The sequence below is a fragment of the Lithobates pipiens genome, unplaced genomic scaffold (assembly GCF_037356315.1).
Source record: "Lithobates pipiens isolate NorthernLeopardFrog02 unplaced genomic scaffold, aLitPip1_a1.2 Scaffold_16, whole genome shotgun sequence".
Classification (NCBI taxonomy): Eukaryota; Metazoa; Chordata; class Amphibia; order Anura; family Ranidae; genus Lithobates; species Lithobates pipiens.
In genome coordinates, this window is record NW_027507748.1 from 582,196,122 (window position 1) to 582,219,242 (window position 23,121).

General features: G+C 38.7%; 1 protein-coding gene across 23 annotated transcripts in view; it reads right to left on the minus strand.

Moving 5' to 3' along the window:
- Positions 1-210: 210 nt before the first annotated feature.
- Positions 211-23,121, minus strand: part of LOC143983756 (homeobox protein Hox-C4-like) — a 185,855-nt gene continuing 162,944 nt past the window's right edge. For 6 of the 23 annotated variants that reach the window (XR_013274661.1, XR_013274662.1, XR_013274653.1 and 3 more), the window contains 4 exons: positions 15,816-15,853; positions 11,993-12,151; positions 2,718-3,911; positions 1,286-1,444 (listed from right to left, as the gene is read on the minus strand). Coding sequence is in view for 1 of the 23 variants with exons in the window: in XM_077483807.1 (XP_077339933.1) it covers positions 936-1,279; positions 1,772-2,324 (897 nt within the window). In the remaining 22 variants the exon portion in view is untranslated. The other 17 variants (XR_013274669.1, XR_013274655.1, XR_013274670.1 and 14 more) reach the window with 13 other exon arrangements.

Below are 23,121 nucleotides of genomic sequence, written 5' to 3' on the forward strand. Positions count from 1 at the left end.
TTAATAAGGACAGCACAGCTATCATTTGCAATAAAGCCTGGCCAATATTAAAGAGTACACAGGGCTGTTCAGGTGCATAGTGTACACTAGAAAAGGACACGTGTATATTATATTGCTTATTGCAGCAAGCCCTAAAGACCAAAAAAAAAACAATTTTACAACAGTGTGATTAAATGGTGAAACCAGGTTAAAAAAAAATACACTGCCAGGTTAAACTAAAACACACTCACTGTTTTATTGAACAAATATACGGTCACATTACACTAGGACTGTTCATAGCATTTATTTTTTTACAGTGTAGTCTTTACCAAAAATAAAAAAAAATGATGAAACACAGTAACAACAGCAAAAGGGATCTATCTACCGACTGAGAAACTCTAGTCTTTAATATTGTCACAGAATGGAATTGCCTTGAAATTAGACAGATTCTGCATTTGATGTGCTGCTACTTAGAAGCTGATCACATAACAGGATTATTATTAATATTATTATTTTCGTATACAAAAAAAAAATCGCCTGTGGGGTTTGTTCTAGCATGGTTAACACTCATTATTTTAAATATTTAAAGGGCAAAAATTGCAAACCCTGTTTTTTTTTTTTTTTTTAGGAAAATCATTTAAAATTGAACATCCTACCTCCCCTCAGAAAATAAATTAGGACATAACTGCCATAAAACAAACAAACAAACAAACATAAAACAACACTTGACAAAAAAAAAAAAGACCTGATCCCATGCACTGTGACATGCATTTAAAGCCTGTTTGATGATTCAAAAGACCTCTTTTTTTTCCAACGCACAAGGAAAAAAAAAAAACAAAAAAAAAAAAATAAACGACAAGAACCAAAAAATATATATATTATAATTATTATTAGATTCTATAAATACTCAGTCTTTTGTGTGTAGTTTTTTTTTGTTTTGTTTATTGGTAGTGTATTTATAACCTTGTAATATCCTCCCGCTGGTCCTGAGCTGAGCTTTGCGTTAGATCCTCGTTGGGTGCAGAATTGGAAGCAATGATGCTGCTAGGCGCATTGGAGGAGGTAGAGGATCTGACTTTTGTGTTAGGTAATCTGTGGTCTTTTTTCCATTTCATCCTCCTGTTCTGAAACCAGATCTTGATCTGCCTTTCCGAAAGACACAAGGAGTGGGCTATTTCAATGCGCCTTCGCCTGGTTAGATATCTGTTATAGTGAAATTCTTTCTCCAGTTCCAAGACTTGCTGTCTGGTATAAGCAGTTCTGGATCTCTTGGGCTCACCCCCAGTATAATTAGGGTTCACTGAGAAAGAAAGAAGAAAATCAGGAGGACAGCCATGGAAAAGGTGGGGGAAACAGAAGGAAGACAGGAGGAGAGAGATAGAGAGAGAGAGAGAGGGAAGGTATAGGGGGATAGGCAACACAGGGACAGAAAAGGATAGCACAATCCTTGAAGAAAGGCGATCTGCTAAAAAAAAAAATGTCTTGTAAAATTCCTCCAGTTCTGAAGGGGATCCCTTAGCTCCAAACAGGCTGAATTATTTATGCACCCCTTACAAAGCTATAGGACTTTTTTCCCTCTCTCACACACACACACTCCACATACAGAGCAGAATGAAGCACATGGCTGGAGCAGCCCAGACAGGCTTGGCTATAAAATTTATGGTGGGTGTAATTACCCATTCGTAGTCGTAAATCCAGTTCAATTGTGCTAACCCAAAGACTCTTTGAGCTTTAGAAAAAAAAAAAGGAAAAAAAAAAAAGAGAGGTTAAGGGAAGAAGAAAAGTTTCCTACCAGTACTGACGTGTATTTTCTTCATCCAGGGGTAGACTATGGGCTGTTTGGTGGCTGTGCTGGTAGGATGCTCAGGATTTGGCTGGTTGCAGACTGGGGGTGCTGGGGATGGAGTGGCAGAGGTGGTAGTGTTGGTAGGTAGAGATGGGGTTGGAAGGTCACAAATCTGGGCTTTGCCTACAAGGTGGTGGTTGCTCTGAGGTTGCCCATGGACCCTGGTGTGTGTGGCTGGGTTTCCTGGCCCCTGGATGCTGGCACAGCTGAACTGGCGCTCAGGGTAGGTTGTTCTTGGAGGGTACAGTTCCTGGTGATGATGCTGAAATCCAGGGTCCCTGGACCGGCTATAATATTCCGGACTGTGTTCTGGGATATAGTTATTTTGCGAATATTCCTCACATGGAGGAAATTTCGGATCGATGTAGTTAGAGTCCATCAAATACGAACTCATGATCATTAATTTCTGGAGTGGAAAATAATTTTTCTCGCTTTGTCGTTTTTCTGCTCCATAAAGCCCTCCTACTAGCTGGCGACCCCGTAAAGTTACTTTCACCATGTGACTCCACTAGCCAATCACAACCCGCATCCTAGTCCCCGGATAAGGAACCAAAAGCTTATTTAAAATGTAATTTTCCCTTTCCATGTTTGTTGTTGTGTTTTCATTTTGTTTCCTCCAGAGCTGATCACACACACTGATGGAGCCCTATAGCCTGTGTGCGATTTGTATGGGGGATACGATGGTATTTACTGGGCAAATACACAGAAAGGGAGATATAGAAGTCAATGTGCACATAGAGGTGGGTGGGGAATATTCACCTCCTCCCTCTGTAAGAAAGGCATACACACACAAACATGCACACATACAATAATACATCTGCTCCAAACAGAACCTGGAGCATTGTATTTCTGATCCTAAAATGGTGCAGATCCCCTGATCCTGTCTACCTACCATATCGTCCAATTTGTGAGCCAGGGGTCATCGCTTCCATCCCAGGAGATCCACAACCGATCCACATTCAGGGTGCCCTGCAATGACAAAGAGAAGAGTCAGAAAAATAGGAATCTCAAGAGATCTCTATTCAGTGTATTATAGACACGTAGGTATGGGCTTCTACAGCAGACTCCAATAAACATACAGATGAATATATAGATAAAGGTATATATATATATATATATATATATATATATATATATATATATATATATATATATATATATATATATATCAGGTAGATAATGATAGATAGATGGATGGATATATATAGAGAGAGAGGGGGGAAAAGAGAGAGAGGGAGAGATAGTCCAAAAGATAGTCCAATTCTCCTATATATATATCATATTGGTAGGTAGGTAGGTATATAGGATAGAGATTGGTAGCTAATAAATGATAGAGGGGAGATAGATAGATAGATAGATAGATAGATAGATAGATAGATAGATAGATAGATAGATAGATAGATAGATAGATAGATCAGAATATATAGAGATAAAGAGCGAGAAAGAGAGTACAATATATTATGGACAGGTAGATAGGTATGATAAACACTAATACATAGTTAAAGATACATGGATGATAGATATATTTTGTATATATATATATATATATATATATATATATATATATATATGTGTGTGTGTGTGTGTGTGTGTGTGTGTGTGTGTGTGTGTGTGTGTGTGTGTGTGTGTGTGTGTGTGTGTGTGTGTGTGTGTAGGTGGGTAGATAGAAAGGTAAGCTAGACACAGGATGATAGTAGGTGATCAGATATCTCTTAGCCCCAGATATCTGTATGACACACACACACACACACATATATATATATATATATATATATATATAGATAGATAGATAGATAGATAGATAGATAGATAGATAGATAGATAGATAGATAGATAGATAGATAGATCTATATAGATGTATGGATATATATGTAGTTAGACAAGTAGGATAGACACATATAGAATAGATAGATAGATGGATAGATAGATAGATAGATAGATAGATAGATAGATAGATAGATAGATAGATAGATAGATAGATAGATAGATAGATAGATTGTTCACAATCCCATCCTTCATAGGATGCCTGGAATAAATAAAATCACTTATCTGTGTTAAACTGCCTTCTCTATTCGCATGTGTCCCTCTGCAACAAGAAGGAAGAGGTTAACTCACAAGATACAGCAAAGGCATGAGAAAATCTATGAGATTTGGGGAGAAGGACATTCTATCAATGTGGCTGCTGTGATTGTGTTCCCTGGTAGAGTTGGGTTTAGATCACCATGTGGGTGTCTTTCTTATTTGGATGGATGCTGTGACCGTTCAGCCAGTTGACCAGCAAAGTTTCTATTGCCTTGTTGCCTGTATCCCCACTCCTGGCTACAGCTAATGCCTCCTAAGCAGGATGGATCATGTCACTCAGTACCTAGTGCAATAACACGGCTGCTGAGGATGGAGGACCTGGTCTGCCAATGCAATTTTCATCCAGAAAGGGGGCCCCATCGTAGTTTTCTTCTTAAGTAGACCAAATGACTGGAGAGGGACTCCTGTTCTGTTTGCACGAAGCATCTATGTCACACATCCTACTTCCAGCAGATAATATAGTGCTTAAAAAAAAAAAACCCTGGGAATTTATGTAAACATTTCCAAGCAAACAGCTATTACAATTAGGTATTTTATCAAGAGCTTAGATTAGGCATTAAAAATGGGAGTGTAGATATCTGATTGCTCCCCTGTTCAGCTTGATAACAATTATAGCATAGAATCATAGCTTGTAGGGCAATGCCATATTTTACTTGATAACAATAAAAGTGACACATAAAGTTAGCTGTTTATGTTTTATTTATTAGACTAAATGTGCCAGCGGTGGTGCAGGCTTTAGGTTCGTTCTAACAGCTTTTATAGGGCAGTAAAAGGCTATAAATCAGCCAGGAGGATTGTACTGGTTGGGACTTGCTCTTTTGCGGTGGCTGTTCAGTCTTTATAGGAAATGTAATAATGTGTTATTTTATGATTATTTAATCTACACCTTTAATCCATTCCTCCCGCCCCCTCCTCTCTCTCTTTCTCTCTCTCTCTCTCTCTCTCTCTCTCTCTTTCTCTCTCTCTCCTTCTTCCTCTCTTTCTCTCTCCTTCTCTTTTTCCTCTACCCAAAACATGGGAGACTTCATATGGCCCCTCTGTGCTAGTAACCACTTCCAACGACTACTGAATGAAGTGGCGCATTAAACACCAGGGATTCCCCACAATTTATTCAAAGTGCAAAAAAAAACAAAGTTATGATCAGAGGTTTGTAGCATCACCCATATACCCCCCTAGAGACGAATCTGTGACTGCTGTCTCCACACAAATTCGATTCTACAGGGTGCATATAAGCGCCTTCTTGGTATCTGCAACTTTGATGAGGGCTTGTTAAATGAATGTGAATTAAAATTGCCATTATAAAGCCACAATGGTTATAACTTCATCCAGATGTGAAGCAGCATGCTGTTATTATGGCTCTCTGTTTCCTAACTACCCACTGGCTTGTGCTTAGATAAACACTGCTAACTTTCAGGAGGTAATGTGGCTGGATTTACATCCATCTGCTGGGTTGCTGGGTGTCACAGTCCTAATCAAGGCACATTTCTAGTCCCAGGCTGATGGTGTAGATTTACTAAAGGGATACTTTTTACTTGTGTTCCCATCAAGGGTCTGATTTACTAAAGCTGTCATTTTTTTTTTTTTTTGCCACTCTGCACTTCACATGTCTACAAAGGTCCAGTTGCAAATCACGATTTCTATTTCCTATAAGAACACAGGCCAATGTAAAAATCACTTCTTTAGTAAACTATTTCCAAACATGCAGTTAAGTGTAAGTGAATTATTTTGTAACTTCCTTTAAATGCAATGGGTGTTTCAAAGAGCCCGAATGCTATGTATCAAAGTAAAATGACCCTTTTGCAACAGGGCTATATATTCATCTCCAAAACTCATATGAATGAATGTATTAAAACCTCTACCAATACTTTGTTTATTTTTTTTTTATTTGTTCCATCACAAATTCAATGCTGAGATCTCACATATACAAGGCCTAACAGTTTTTTTTTTAGTAAATATTTTATTTTTTCTGCAAAGCCTGCTCAAGCTAACCTTAATCACTTTAACCCCACGACAATGTAACATGGCAGCTCCTCGCCTTTTCTCCTGTTACAATCAGTATTCTAGCATACTAATATATATGTTTATGCTCCTTCTTAGCTCAATCACGGGGCTTTCTTTGCTGTAACAAATATGGCCAGTTCTTGTCAAGCCATTTCTCTTTCCCCAAGCTTCTTTCATTTAGTACTGAGCGAGCCTGGCTGTGGGTAAGGTGCAGAACTGGGAGCCACATTAATGTAGAAAGCAGCATTAAAATAACACTGCTGAGCTTTGTATGAAGGAGAATCAGCCCAGCTGTGACGTGCACTGGGAATGTGGGGGCACATGGAGGAGACAACCCGATTTACTAACACACCAGGATTTAAAGGGAGTCTGTTTGTAAACATTTTGGACTGGGTGGCAAAACTTACAAGTAAGATTAAAAATAAACTCCCCTTTTTCCTCTTTCTTCCTTTTTTGTATCTTTTTCTTGTTTATGTTTTTTTTTTCTTTCTTTCTTACCACCAACACCCCCTCCCCCAACCCCCCCCCCCCCCCCCCCACACACACACACGTCCCTTTTTTGTCTCTTTCTCTCTGTCTCTCTTTCTTTCTACTTTTCACTGCCCCCTCTCTCTTTCTCTCTCTCTTTCTCTCTCTCTTTCTCTCTCTCTCTCTCTCTTTCTCCCTTTTCCTTTCTTTCTATTTCTGCCCCCCCCCCCTCTCTCTCTCACCCTCTCACTCTTTCTATTTCTCCCTCTTCCTTTTTTATTGTTTCTACTTCTGCTTGCTCCCCCCCTCTCTCTCTCTTACCCCCTCTCTCTCTCTCTTACCCCCCTCTCTCTCTTACCCCCTCTCTCTCTTACCCCATCTCTCTCTTACTCCCTCTTACCCCCTCTCTCTCTCTTTCTCCCCTCTCTCTCTCTCTCTCTTTCTATTTTTCCCTCTTTCCTTCTTTCTATTTCTTCACCCCCCTTTAGTCTCTATCTCTGGCTTTCATTCTCTCTCTCTCTCTCTCTCTCTCTCTCTCTCTCTCTCTCTCTCTCTCTCTCTCTTTCTATTTCTCCCTCTTTCTTTCTTTCTTTCTTTCTTTCTTTCTTTCTTTCTTTCTTTCTTTCTTTCTATTTCTCCCTGCCTTCCCTCTCTCTCTTTCCGTCTGTTAATTTTTCCCTTGCTCTTTCTTTCTCTCTTTCTCTCTCTCTCTATCTGTTCATTTTCCTCTGCCTCTCTCATTCTTACTTTTGGTATCTCTTGCTTTCATTCTCTTTCTTTCTCTCTCTCCACCACCCCATCTCTCTCTCTCTCTCTCTCTCTCTCTCTCTCTCTCTCTCTCTCTTTCTTTTTTTCTTTCTGTTTATTGCCTCTCTTTCTTGCTCTCTTTCTCGCTGTATCTCTCTTCCTATACATCTCTCTTTTTATTTATATTTTCTTTCTTTCTTTCTTTCTTTCTTTCTTTCTTTCTTTCTTTCTTTCTTTCTTTCTCTCTTTCTTTCTTTTTCTTGTCTCTCTTTCTTGCTCTCTTTCTCTCTGTAGCCCTCTTTCTATACATCTCTTTTAATTAATATTCGTTCTTTCTTTTTATTGTCTCTCTTTCTCTTTGTCTCTCTTTCTTGCGTTCTTTCTCTATCTCTCTTTCTATACATCTCTCTTTTTCGGTATATTCTTTCTTTCTTTCTTTCTTTCTTTCTTTCTTTCTTTCTTTCTTTCTTTCTTTCTTTCTTTCTCTGTCTCTCTCTAATTTTCTGCTCTGGTCCTCTGGCTTTTTGTTGCTGCATAAAAAGCCTGGAAAATTATGCGGCTGTGGAGTTGGTGAAACATTCTGAGCACAAAGCGTCTTTTTTGACAGTTCCGAAGAAAAATAACAGTCTATTGTCCCCAAGGGTTCATTGAAGGTGCTATTACCATACTGACCGTTTTGGTAACCTGCACCTCACGCAATTAGCAATCTGTGCATGTTAGAAAAATGGACTACAATCTCCTCTTTCTGCTTGGCATAACAGCAAAACCCTGACGTCTCTCCTTCTAATAACAAAACCGAGATTCTCTTATTTTTCTTACTAATGCCAAAAGTCTGATGCAAAGATGCTCATCACTAATCATCGTATGTCTGGGTATCAGATGCATACGTATATTATGTGTTCTATAAAGCTAGTTGGCATGGACATTTTATTTTACATTTTTTTTTGTTTTTGTTTTTTAATATGCTTTCAGATGGGAACTAAGGCCAAATGTAATAGAGGGGACAGGTTGCTACACCCAGATTTGCAATCATTTGTCTTTTAGATCGTTTGATTTTCTCCTTTCTCTGAAGAAACTAAAAAAAAAAAAGAGCAAATATTTATTCCCTCCTCCCTTGTAGGAGAAAAAAAGGAAAGAAAAATTAAAAATGCATTTTGTATTTGTAAGGAGAATGCAAAGAGTGGAATTCAATTTTCTTTAAATCTCGTTTAAAGTGGGCTCTTTTTTCCCCCCTCAAAGTGCTCGCATTTTAATACTGGTTAGACAGCGTGACCTGAATTTCACCTCTGTTGCTTGACTTCCACCAATAGGTCACTGCCACAGAATATTGATGGTAGAACTCAGTTGAAATCTGTCTCCGCACAAATGGCCTTTAGATCTTATAGCTAGTTCAATAACTAGTTATAATGTAGAAGGGAAAAATGGGAGCCAGAGGCAAAGTAATTTGATGTTTCATTTTCATGCTAAAGAAAAAAAAAAAAGTTGTTGTGTTTTTCTTTTTTTTTTTTTTTTGTCCTATTTTCTTAAAAATAAAAAGAAGCTTTAAAAAAGCAGATGTGTCTGGAATGTGGTTTGAATGTATACAGCAAATGTATGTGTGCTGTTAGGTTTGTGGGGTGCACAATGGAGGCACAGTTCATCGTGAACTCTGCAAGGCTTCATTTTCATTAGACTGAAACCCAGCTAGCCACTTGCTGGGACACCCTTCTCCTCATCACATGCCCCTTACATATAGATTATATGACACAACCAAGGTATGTATGTTAGAGGTAAATAAGGGATCTTTTTAATGACCTTGGGAGGTAGAATTTTTACAGATGTTGCTAGAGATTATACACACACACAACAAAAAAAAATAAAAAGAAGAAGAAAAAAGGAACCCTGCAAAAATACAGAATATAAAAAAAAGGGGGGGGGGGGAAGAAAGCATAATATGGTATGCAATGCATAGCTGATGCTACATGTCTCTGAGATTACATCATATTATATATGCACTGTTTTTAGCATAGTTATAATTTAAACCTTAATATAATTTAATACCTTTTCCTGTAAATATAGTTACATAGTAGGTAAATGTGTGTGTATACACACATATATGTATGTGTGATAATGCACAAGTGTGTACACCTAGTGGCATTTTAAACATGCTTATGGTATCCTTATTAAAGGATTTATTGTAGTTGTTGCTACAACAACATGTAATTATATATAATAGTCATTATAAAACGTATCAGTGTTCTTTTCACTATCCAACAGTATGTACTAACATAAATGTTCATGCCACTTAGCAGGCATAGATCAGGACAATGCCCTATATGTACCTATATGGGATACAAGTATCGCCAACTTTTGGTAATGTATTGATCATGTTGTTATTTAAATATTGATATTGATAAGGATATTTGACATCTGTTAAAACTGTTGAGACAATAATGGGGAGTGTGTGAGTTAGATGACTATTTGGCAAGAAACACGTGTGTGTGTTTGTTGTTGTTGGTGGTGGTGTGTGTGTGTGTGGGGGGGGGGGGGGGGGCAGTTAACCCTGGTACCTCTACAGGGTAGAAATTGGCCCTAAGTTATTAGCAGTAAATTGAGGATTTATCTCATCAGATTTATCAGTAATTTTACTTCTGCTTTAACAATCACAATCTTATCTGTGTACTTTAACAGGGACTTATCTTTGCTAAAGTGCTACCAGGCTTTAGTGATGAAGGGGTTAATGCCAGAGGGATTCTCCATAGGAGAAGTGCAGAGTGTTTGTGGCGAATGATAAGAAGCGGCGATCAGCCCAGTCCACAGCGATGACCCCTGTGAATACACAGCACAGCCATCATACACAATCGATCGTCTCCTAGAGATCACAGATATTACCTCCATAGACTCGCTTAGGGGGACAAAAAAGGCGTTTGAAACACAGGTTGCTAAGGAGCAGCTTTCTCAGCTCCTATTGACAGATCAGGCAATTGAGAATCAATTTAGTGATAAAGCTATCCTCCCGGGATGCGTATGCAGATAGCAGGCTGAATGTGAGGGCAAATAAAGGTCTGCCAGTTATCATCTGCCTGGGACTGTGCAAGGTGCCTGGGCGGATAAAGGTCCATCACTGTCCATCATTGCTCCACCAGCCTGGCCCAGGACCATGGCACCACTCCTAGCTCCACATCGCCTCTTTTATCTTCAAGTGGCCAAGGTGTCTTGTATGAGCCTAAATAAACACTCATACACTCGGCTTACATACTCCCCAAACACTGGGAATCATGATTCCCTTTTATCAGTAGCTGAAGGCCACTGATCTCCCTGAGAGGTGGGACTACAACATGAAACGTCCCTACACTTTACAATCCTCTGCCCACCTTTTGCCCCCTTTGTAAAAAAAAAAGAAAAAAGAAAAAAAGCAGGAATCCTGCAAGATGATTTTTAAGATGACCAAATAAATGCAATTTTTCACAATCTGCTCCCCCCCCCCCCCCCCCCCCCTCTTTCTTCATCCATTCCTAATGGACAGGCCGCCACAAAGTATAGTCTAGGCTTAAAGAATCCTGCCATGTCATGGAGGGGATTTGCCGAACTTTCCAAGGCTCAGAAAAACACTTGTTTTCACCATTTGACAGGTCATCCTATCATGAGTTAGTCAGTATTATTAGTCGTTTGATGATGCCCTACAGCCAGGGTGACACCAACTGAATACAAGGACTGATGATGACTTTACCTGTTCAATGTAAAAATACGTTCAAATACTTCTTTATTTCTCTTTTTTTCTATCTCATTCTCCTCTTTTCTTTTCTTGTCTTTTCTTTCTTTCTTTTTCTTTCTTTTTTTTCTCTATCTCATCTCTCTTTCTTTTTCTTTCTTTCTTTCATTCTTTCTTTCTTTCTTTCTTTCTTTCTTTCTTTCTTTCTTTTTTTTCTTTCTTTCTTTCTCTTTTTTTTCTCTATCTCATCTCTCTTTCTTTTTCTTTCTTTCTTTCTTTCTTTCTTTCTTTCTTTCTTTCTCTTTTTTTCTCTATATCAGCTCTCTTTATTTTTCTTTGTTTCTTTCTTTGTTTCTTTCTAATCACTCCTTCTTTTATTTCCTTTCCTTTCTGTTCATTTCCTCGCTTTTTTTTCTCTCTAGATAAATAATCATTTATTAGTAAGTCATTCCCGCTTGTTTCTTTTTTTTCCCTGGACCTGTATTTGAACTGTACACATGTAATGTATACGTGCAGTGCTAAAAACACAAAAATAATATAAAATATATAAATATCAATATAAAAACAGGAAGGGATACACATATAAGCAGAGAAATACATGTATAGAGTGGGAAATTAAAATGTGTGTGTGTGGTGTGTGTGTGTGTGTGTGTGTATGTGTGTGTGTGTGTGTGTGTGTGTGTGTGTGTGTGTGTGTGTGTGTGTGTGTAAGAGGGAGAGATAGAGAGAGAGAGAGAGAGAGAGAGAGAGAGAGAAAGAAAGAAAGAAAGAAAGAAAGAAAGAAAGAAAGAAAGAAAGAAAGAAAGAAAGAAAGAAAGAAAGAAAGAAAGAAAGAAAGAAGAAAGAAAGAGAGATACCAAAATTAAGAATGAGAGAGACAGAGGGAAATTAACAGAAAAAGAGAGATAGAGAAAGAGTGCAAGAAATAAAAATAAAAAAACAATTAAAAAAAGGAAGCAACAGAGTCAGAAAAATTAGTTAGAGTTTTATTCTTTAAGGTATTCCTTAATAAACAACCACACGTGTCTAATAATAAATCCTAAACCTTGGAAAGTTGTGCAACTGTATAATCTATGGGACAAAGATCGTGTTAGTTTGGATTGCCTACACAAGTGAAAGAGCTAAAAAGGTACATCACACCTATCAGAAAATAAGAAAACCTAGAGGGAAAAAAATACCTTCAGATCATAAGATGGTACTGGGAGATACAGAAGTGTCCTGGAAGATGGAGAGAGCTTGACTGAAGTACAGGGGAACTCTGAACATCAAAAGAGATCAGAGGAGATGGAAGGAGGTGCAGGGAGGTGAGTGAAGATCCTGGGAGATGGACTCAAGTCCTGGGAATTAGAAAAAGGTGCTTGCTGATAAAAGTCTACAAAAGATTTAGGTAGAGCCATACACTACCCTCAGGAAGTAGTTACTACATTACTTACATATGTATTAAAAAGAAGGAGCGAGAGGGTACTGACTGTGAAAAGAGCTGCACAATATGTTTCAGCATGTAACAGAGGGTTATGAAAGACCGTAGACATATAGAACCTTATATACTTAGACTCACCCCCATCCCCTTTTAACTGGATATACACTATACGATCAGATTGTCTAATCTCTGTACAATTTCCTATAGATTTACTGAAACTATGTTAACATAACAACCCTTTCAATTAGTATCAAACCATGCACTACATAGATTGTACAATGAGGTAGTGTGGAGTATGTAGTGTGGTCACCTTTTATTCATAGGCTCAGGCTCTCCTTATATTATCACTTGCTCCTACTAATGTAATAAGACTTAGTCTATCCAATCCCAACAGTAACTGCTCATTGCTTTTGCAATGAGTATTTGGCCCTGACAATAAAGCCTGCGTGTGTAGGTATTTAAGACATTGCAATGCAAATTTTATATATATATATATATATATATATATATATATATATATATATATACACACACACACACAAATTGTGCACGAATTGTACAATACTAAAGAGGGGGCATACTTTGCATTAGCTTGTGCAGACATCCATTAGAAATGTAAGTGAAGTAAAAGGTGAGCTAGAAGACATGTGAGAAGGTCATTTGCCTGGAATGTGGGAGGGGTGGAGGGCTCCCTTAAGTGGCAGTTACGTTCCGTGTTATTGTACTATACAGCCATCAATAAAGCCGTTCCAGGGGCCTCGGTTCTAACGACAGAACGCCTGCTTATGGGTTCATAATTTATGCAAAGATTGAGTGATAGGCACCTATTCCTGATTTATAAGTTGTCAGGTTTTATTTGCTTCTGCTAGAGGGCTGAAATTAGCTTTCAGTCAGAAGAAATATACACACATACATACTGTAATTGCCCAAACATCCTGAGCCAGGAGTCAGCTCTCTGGATGGAAAGGTGCCTTTTGCATGTACAAGTGTGCAGCATATGGGGCTGGAAGTGTCATGTCATGTATATCTGGGTTAACTATTAGACAGATGTTTGATGCTGACATAAAGCGAACAGGCAATGGTTTTGTCCTAGATCTGAGCACACAGCTATTTTCAGCCTTGGATGACTCTCCATTGCCCCTAAATCCAGATTGCCTGTTTGTTGCTGTAATGTCCATATTGTGGAAGATTTGTTTGTACTGGGGAGGCAAGGAGAGGGCACAGGGGGGCTGCTAAGCCTGGCTCCATAGGTCGTATATTTACCTCTCCTACTCAGGACAATCAGACACGATTCACAATAAAGGTGCTGCACACACAACTTGGCTGCCTTGTTAATAGACTGATGAGGACAGACGGGACTTGAAAGAAATGGATCATTTTGTGATGAAAGAAGGTGAAAGAGGCAGATGTGGGAGACAGAAAACTCCCAGGCACCACACTTGATTCCTTTCACACCTTCTGCATTGTTTGTTTTCTAACCTTTCTGTCCTTTTGTCACCTTTTCTTGCTTTTCATGACTGTCTGATCCTGTTTTTTTCCCTTTACTCCCTTGTCTGATCTATTTTCCATTTACTCTGGGCTATTACACTAAAGGAACCTGTGCAGGATTCAGACTAATGGGGTTGATTTACTAAAGGCAAATAGACTGTTCACCTTGCAAGGGAAGTTGCATTTTGCAAGCCTTATCCAAGCTTTCTGTCTTTTTGTCACATTTTCTTACTTTTCATGACTGTCTGATCCTGTTTTTTTCCTTTACTCCCTTGTCTGATCTATTTTTCATTTACTCTGGGCCTCTACATTAGAGGAATTTGTGCAGGATTCAGACTAATGGGTTTGATTTACTAAAGGCAAACAAACTGTTCATCTTGCAAGGGAAGTTGCACGTTGCAAAGGAATTTTCCCCAGAGTTTAGTGAATGAGGGGGGGATCTGCTGATTTCCATCATCCAATCATGTGCAAGCAAAAATGCTATTTTTTTTATTTTTTTTATTTCCTAGCATGTGATTATTTTTGTTTGTTTGTTATTGTTATATTTTTTGTGAAATTTCGCCACATTCACTAAGCTATGTGGAAAATGATCTTGCAAAATACAACTTCCCTCTCAAGGTGAACAGTCTATTTGCCTTTAGTAAATCATCCCCATTAGACTGAATCCTGCACAGATGCCCCTGGTGTAATGGCTCAAACTAGATGGAAAATAGATCAGACAAGGGAGTAAAGGGGAAAAAAAACAGGATCAGTCATTAAAAGCACGAAAAGGTGACAAAAAGACAGAAAGGTTAGAAAAAGGTTGCAAAATACAACTTCCCCTTGCAAAGTGAACAGCCTATTTGCCTTTAGCAAATCAACCCCAATAAGGCTGATTTAAAGGAACTGAGAATCTTCACTCAAAAATAGTGAGGATTCATTTTAATGATGTTATCCTCTGAAAATCAAATCCATGTTTACTTTTTCCTTTTCTCTGCACATGATTGGATAATTAAGGTGAATCTTTTTAATAAAGTTTCTCAACTGCTATAGTGAATCAGCCTACGCTGGGGGCACGTTTTTTTTCTATTCTGACACAGGAGGGTAGATTTAGTAAAGCAAAAATAGGTTCACTTTGAAGGGAAGTTGCATTTTGCAAGGAAATTTGCACAGAGCTTAGTAAATGATGTGAAGTTTCACTTAGCAAATAATACCCAATTACCTGCAAGGAAAATACTTAACAGAATTTTTGCTTACACAAGATTCGATGATGGAAGTCAGCAGAACTTCACTTTACTAAGCTCTGGGGAAAATTTAATTTCAAAGTGCAACTTCCCTTGCAGTTTGTTTACCTAAATAACAGGTCCAAAATTATAATTATCTTTTCTTCATCACATTTTCCAGATGTTTACAATTTGTTTCACTTATTTCTCCTACTTTACTATCTTGTTTATATGCCTCCTACTTTAGTATCTTGTTGTTATGCCTCCTACTTGTATCTTGTTGTTATACATTGCTAAACCTGAACTTGAGTGCTTGGAAGTACAATTATCGAATTATTGCAAACCGTGTAGATTGAATTTTAGTGATCTGTTGTGTTTGTGGCATTTATTGCACCCGTTTGAGTTTGTTTTTTGTTTTTTTTTGTCTGGCATAGCCTTCTGTACAATGTATGTGTATTGTGTGTTTTAGATGTCCTTGGTCCTACTCTGGCTTGTGTTTGTAAGGAAGCAGCAATGTTGTTTTAACACATGTAAGGATCCTCTACAACTGATCCTTTGTTTTTCATTCTTGCTTTTTTTCTTGAGGCACCCCTGGGAAATGAGTAAGAACAGCTCGGTGGCAAATCAGTGCAATTTACAGTGTAAAGACACCACTTCTTCCTGTGATTAGAGCTGGCTGGGCAGAACACCTACCGGCGTTTATGGCCCCTTTCTCAGTTCTCCCAGCTGGAGGATCTGGCTGCCATAAAATGTCACCATCACTCCTTAACCCTGCAGCTGCCGGAAGAACAGGAGGACCTCAATGATGGACTTGGATCATATAGACTCCTTTTTTAACCATTTATGGACAACACATCTGCCAATCATCAATACACCCAAATCTTTCCTTACCTAGAGGTGTCCACACCGAGTCCTTGCAGTGAAGGGACCTGTGACAGAAAAAGGGGACATGTCTGAGAGCACAGATAAACATTACACAGAGCAATAAGATGTACACAATACATGGGTGACCACCATTTATAATCAACTAGTATTGTTTCAGCCTTAATAGCACAGAAGCGGATACTATTGAGATTCTTCTAGTGTATTACATCCGTATATTTTATTTTATGTCATTTTATTTTTCATTTTATTTTATTTGATATACTAGCTGTGCATTTTACTCCTTAACTGTATTTTCAAATACAACATTTTGCATACAACTTTGCTAATGCACCAGAGGAGCTGTAAATCTATGATACGATGAATAGAAATGGAATTTTCTGTACTTAGATTGCAGCTGGAACCTACACTGAAATGAATTGCAGCATTTACAAATGGAAATCCTCCATTAGAAAAGGAATAGCTGATTAAAATTGATTTTGTTTAACTTAATAACCGTGTTATCCCCTTAAGGTTTCCAGTGACCTGTTTGAAGCCACCCCATTTACAGCAATAGTAAGGGCATGCCATCTGGGCTTTCATGTTCTATCTCCAAGCTAGAAGGACAAAACTATGAATTATATATAAAACATTATTTTTTTACATTGCTTGTAGTGTCTTCAGGAAAAAAAATATCACGAGGGGCTTATTGAATGCTTGCAGTATCTGAATGCCAAGTAGAATGGTCGGATAAAGGCGTCCCCATCTATTCCAATGTACTAATAAGGATCTGCATTTGTGCGCAAGCTGTTCACACCTGCGCAAATATCATTAACCCAATCCAAACCAATGCAGATCGACTGCCCCAGCCAATTTAAGGTCTTCTTTGGTAAACGACACTAATGCCTATGAATGAAAGAAATGCTGGTGTTTTGTCTCAGTGTAATGATTTCTTGTAGCCAAAATAATCATAAATATTTCTTCCTACAATCATAGGATAAGCATGTGTTGTTTAAAATAAACAGACTTTGTAAACTGTGTAGAATGATTCAGTAGCATTATATAAATAAGGCAGAGGCCTCAGAAGAGAATAGATTGGGATCATGGCATGAAGGTGTAAAATGTTACTGAATTCATGGCGATCCTTTAATCAAAGGGTGGAGCTCTGTAAATAGGACGGAGTGGTACAGTGTTTACTTTGTGCCTTTGAAGTGTGTGGGAGAAGCAGGAATAAAGATGGGTGGGGAGGAAGGCAAACAGGCTGCCTGCGACACAAAACTATGTGCCATTACATTGGCAAGTCAATGATAAAAATAGCCAAGCAGGTAAAACCATCACTGATCATACCTTAGAGTAATGACTTCAAGGTGATGTAAGATACACCAGCAGATTTAAGCACACACAGCCCGATCAATGATGCCACTCCTGCCTCCCATAAACAAAAACTAAGGAAAACGATCTCTGTTCTGACAATGACCACAAGACGTCCCTGCTCCATTTGTGGGATGACAGCTGAAAGTGGCTTCATTATACTATCTGTGCAATTTTCTTCAGGTTTACCAAAATAAAACCATATAATATGAGGTCCAATCTAAACAATACTTGTAGCCAACCAGGCAGACCCTTTGCACTACAATTGTAAAAAAAAAAATGTTTAGCTAATTTTGGTAAACCTGGCCATACATTTTACAATCTAACTGTACAATTTCCTTTAGATTTACCAAAAATATATATATATATATATATATATATATATAATATGCGATTAAACCTAAACAACACTTGTAGCCAATCAGGCAGGCCCTTGAACTACAAAGTTGAAGGTAAATTTAAAGGAGATTATACAGGATTTGTACAAGAAAATTGTGTAATGTGGAGCCAGCTTAGGAGTGCTGAGGGGTTAGAGCCTCTGTAAGATTTGCATTGCTGTCTCGTCCCTTTTGGGGAGAATCACCTCTTTTTTTGTCACCAGGACTGAAAGGCAAAACCTAAAATTGCAAGCTGTCATCAGAACAGAAATAGAGGCATGGAGGCTGATTTACTAAAGGAGTGGAGAATATTCACAAACAATTTAAGATTCCCTTCAATTATCCAATTAAGTGAAAAGCAAATCCCTCCTTATTTCCTTCATCTGCACACGTCTGGATAATTAAAGCAACTCTTCACATACTTGTTATGAAGACTTTCAGCTTCTTTAGTAAATTAAACTCATAATCATAATGACAACTAAATGTTACAATCTGATTGTGCAATCTTATTTTTTAGATCTACTATCAACTTAGTAGTACAAGGGCCTGCCTGTTTGGATACAAATACATCAATCCTCATACAATTTTGGTAATCTGGCCATATTTATACATCCTTGATTGTACAATTTATACATCCTTGATTGTACAATTTTCCTTTAAATTTACCAAAAACCATATGAGGTCAAACCTAAACAACACTTTAAAATTTGTATCCAATCATGCAGGCATTGCACTACATAGCTGAAGGAAAATCTAAAGGAAATTGTACAGAAATTGTAGTAAGTGTATAATGTATGGTCAGCTTAAAGGATATTGTACAGAAATTATATCATCTAAAGCTGGTCATACATTATACAATTTTCTTGTACAGTTTTCTGGAATGAAAGTCATTTGAGTGTTTGAGATCACTAATTACCCTTTACCACCTTCCATAATATAAAACCTTTCAGCTAGTTTTGGTAAAGCTGGTCATACGTTATACAAATATACAGTTTCCATTTAGCCCCCCCCCCCCCCCCCAAAAAAAAAACATATAATAGGAGGTCAAAACGAAACACTTTTATTTTGTATCCAATCAGGCAGGCCAGTGCATGACATAGGTGAAGGTAAATCTAAAAGAGATTATACAGAAATTGTACAAGAAAAGTATATAAGGTATGGCCAGCTTAAAGGAGATTGCACAGACATTGTATAAGAAAAGTATATAATGTATAGCCAGTTTAAAGGAGATTGTACAGAAATTGTATTAGAAAAGTATATAATGTATGCCCAGCTTAAAGGAGATTGTACAGAAATTGTACAAGAAAAGTGTATAAGGTATGGCCAGTTTAAAGGAGATTGTACAGACATTATACAAGAAAAGTATATAATATATGGCCAGTTTAAAGGAGATTGTACAGACATTATACAAGAAAAGTATATAATATATGGCCAGTTTAAAGGAGATTGTACAGAAATTATATAATCTAAAGTTTATACAATTTTCTTTTACAGTTTTCTGGAATGAAAGTCGCCTGAGTGTTGGAGATTACTGTCACTCTTTACCACGTTTCCATAATAAAACCTTTCAGCTATTTTTGGTAAAGCTGGTCATACATTATACAATTAGACAATTTTTCCTGTAGATTTACCTAAAACCACATACTATGAGGTCAAGACTAAATAACACTTTCAATTTGTATCCAATCAGGCAGGCCATTGCATGACATATAGTCGAAGGTAAATCTGAAGGAATTTGTACAGAAATTGTACAAGAAAAGTGTATAATGTATGGTCAGTTTAAAGGATATTGTACAGAAATGATATCATCTAAATTTTCTGGAATGAAAGTCTTTTGAGTGTTTGAGATCACTATTACCCTTTACCACCTTCCATATGTATGGAATGTATGACCAGAGTATGAACAGATTACTATTACCCTTTACCACCTTCCATATGTATGGAATGTATGACCAGAGTATGAACAGATTACTATTACCCTTTACCACCTTCCATATGTATGGAATGTATGACCAGAGTATGGACAGATTACTATTACCCTTTACCACCTTCCATATGTATGGAATGTATGACCAGAGTATGGACAGATCACTATTACCCTTCACCACCTTCCATATGTATGGACTGTATGACCAGAGTATGGACAGTAATAAGAGTTACTTTGTGTCGACAGGAACCAAAGGGGAATCTCCCCAAAGGGACACCACTGAAAAAAAAAAAAAAACTTGACAGGCGTTTTAATTATAACTTAACCTGCTTCCACCCAAACCGATCAATGTCAATGGTGTCACTACAAATAATAGGATTCGTTCAGGATATCTTTGACTACCCTCTTGGAGTGGAACTACAACACCCAGCGTGCTCTGCTTCCCATCTGCTCTTTAAACTTTAGGACCTCTTTAGATATTATAAAGCGAATTTTCGTTGCGCTCTTCTATCCTATTCACTTACATCTGGCTGGAAAATATAAGAAAATAATCGTTTTCTACAAATCGTTTCCCAACAACTGTTGTAGCCGGAGGGGAGCGGCTGCTTTTCCCAAATCATTTGTTCTTTGAAGTTGTTGTGCCTTTCCCCTATCACCCACCAAGAAGTGCCATTCTCTCTAATTGGATGTGCTAATTGTCGGGTGATGGGCCCATTTAATGGCTACATTAAGCAAACAGAACAGAGTGGGGTCGCAGAGTTGTATTTAAATCTCAGCAGCTTTTCCTTTTATTGTAGGTAGGTATAGTAATGTCACATGCAACACCGCCGATTATGACTCCTAAGTTCCCATACAAGTATTTATCTTCCATGACCATCCACACTTACATTACATATCTTTTATGGCTAGAGCATTTAAGATGGGATTTACAAGCCTGACACATATGCAGGACGCCCCTGTTACACTATTTTCACTATCTAATTCCTGGGGTTAATTTGCTCACACACTGCCTGATGTCTTATAATTACACTTAATTCCCTATCGCTGACAGCCGCAGTTAGCCTGCTGCCTTCTGATTGGCTGAGCGGGATCACGTGCACCCTAGCTACCTTTAAATTCCCTTTAGTACATTAGCACAAGCTTAGGCTGACATCTCCCTTTCTGGGGTATGTGAGGCTCCAGATTTTTTGGATAGCATCAGTCTAATAGGAAACATGGGATTAACATGATTTGCAGTTGAAGCAATTATGTAAAATATTTATTAAAGGGATCTGCACACTTTATGCTGGTGGTATCGGATTGCTTCTTTTTTCTTGTATTGAAATGTAACGACTGAGTCTGAGTGTAGTAAACTAAACAGGCAGATGGGCATATTCTGCATTGCAGACATACTTTGGCATTTGTTACAGAATGGATTTGATTGTGGAAAGTTATGCAGGAAACTATGGGGGGCATTCACTTGGAAGATCTGGAGCTTGATACATCAAGTCCCCTGCAGGAGGAATTTTATTATTTTTAAATCTCCCTAAACATGACTAGATATCTGAAGTCATCACAGGTTCACTTCACCAAGAAAATAATTAGGCAGATCCATTCTAATTTATTAATAACATATATGTCACTGTTTCATACAGGTTCACTTCACCAAGAAAATCATTATTTAGGCAGATCCATTCTAATCTACTAATAAAATATATGTCACTGTTTCATACAGGTTCACTTCACCATGAAAATGATTCTTTAGATCAGAGGTCACAAACCAGTGGCCCTCCAGCTGTTGCGAAACTACAAGTCCCATCATGCCTCTGCCTGTGGGAGTCATGCTTGTAACTGTCGGCCTTGCAATGCCTCATGGGACTTGTCGTTTCGCAACAGCTGGAGGCACGCTAGTTTGAGACCCCTGTTTTAGACCCCTTTCACACCAAGGGCATTTTGCAGGCACTATAGCGTTAGAAATAGCGCCTGCAATCTGCCCTCAAACTGCTGCTCCTTTGTCTCCAGTGGGAAAGCCCCGAGGGCTTTCACACCGGAGCGGTGCGCTGACAGGACGTCAGGAAAAGTCCTGCCAGCAGCTTCTTTGGAGTGGTGAAGGAGTGGTGTGTTTACCGCTCCTCCACTGCTGCTCCCCATTGAAATCAATGGGGCAGCGCTGTATTACCGCTGGCAAAACACCGCTATTGCGGTGTATTGCGGGCGGTCTTAACCCTTTCTCGGCCGCTAGCGGGGGTAAAAGCGCCCCGCTAGCGGCCGAAATGCGCTGCAAATCCGACGGTAAAACGCCGCTAAAAAGTTTTACAGTCGACGCTATAGGCTCTGCGGTGTGAAAGGGGTCTAAGGCAGATCAATTCTAATTAATAACATATATGTCACTGTTTCATACAGAATTCACCCCATAAAAGCCTTGGATATATGGGGGTTTCACCAAGAGCAAATTTAAAGCGGAGTTCCAGCCTGTAAAAAAAATGTAAACGTCAGCAGCTACAAATACTGCAGCTGCTAACTTTTATTATAAGGACACTTACCTGTCCAGGGATCCCGCAATTTCAGCACCCCAAGCCGACTCCATTGGGTTCAGGTTTCGAGGTGCAGGCGCCGGCATTGCGAGAAAGGGAAACCACCAGGGTTCACAGCCGGTTTCCTACTGAGCATGCACGAGTCACACTGCACTATCTGAATGGTCCTGCCATCTTCTGGGACACACACAGGTCTCAGAAGGAACGGGGGGGGGGGGGAGGAGGAGGGGCTGATGCAAATGCAGAATTTGCGTACCTCACGGCGGCGAGGTAGGACAGAAATTCAGCTTGAAAACAACAGAAAAGGTACAAAACGACAAAATAAAAAAGTAAAAAAATCCAAAAACGAGGGGGGAGGTGGTGGGGTGCTCTATTGTTCAAGACCTGGTTGTATTTTAGCCTGGGACTTTGCTTTAAAGTACATGCAATCCCTAGCTGAACAGCATTTGGGGTTTAAGTGTTTCTATTTATTTACTACAGATTTTTACATAGCACTGACAATTGAAACAGTGCTTTTAAATCGCACATTCACATCCATCCCTTCTCCAAATAAACTTACAATCTAAAACTGCAGAGTGCAAGATCTGGTGCAGCTCTGCATGGAAACCAATCAGCTTCCAGGTTAGACGTTAGAAGGTGATTGGCTACCGTGCAAAGCCACACCAGATTCTGAGTGCACCTATTTTAGTAAATATCCTCCATTGCTTTCATTTTTTTATACTCTGTTGTATATCAGCATTGCTGATCTCCTGCAGCCTCTCTACAGATACTTCATGGGGAGATTTACTAAAACTGGAGCCCTCTTAGAATTTGGTGCAGCTGTACATGGTAGCCAATCAGCTTCTAACTTCAGCTTGTTCAACAAAGGTTTGACAATACAACCTGGAAGCTGATTGGTTTCCATGCAGAGCTGCAGCAGATCTTGCACTCACCAGTTTTAATAAATCCCCCTTCATGTCTACAGGCATGCACTATACCCATGCCCACTTATTTTTTCTAAAGGTGGGCTTCCAACAGCTATCCATACCTATGCAGTGTGTGTCAGCACACTCACATGCAACCTCCATTGGGAGCGTGTTTGACGGAGTGAAAATGCAGAAGAACAGTTGAGAGACAGGGCAAACAAAGCGCTGGCACCCCATAACAGG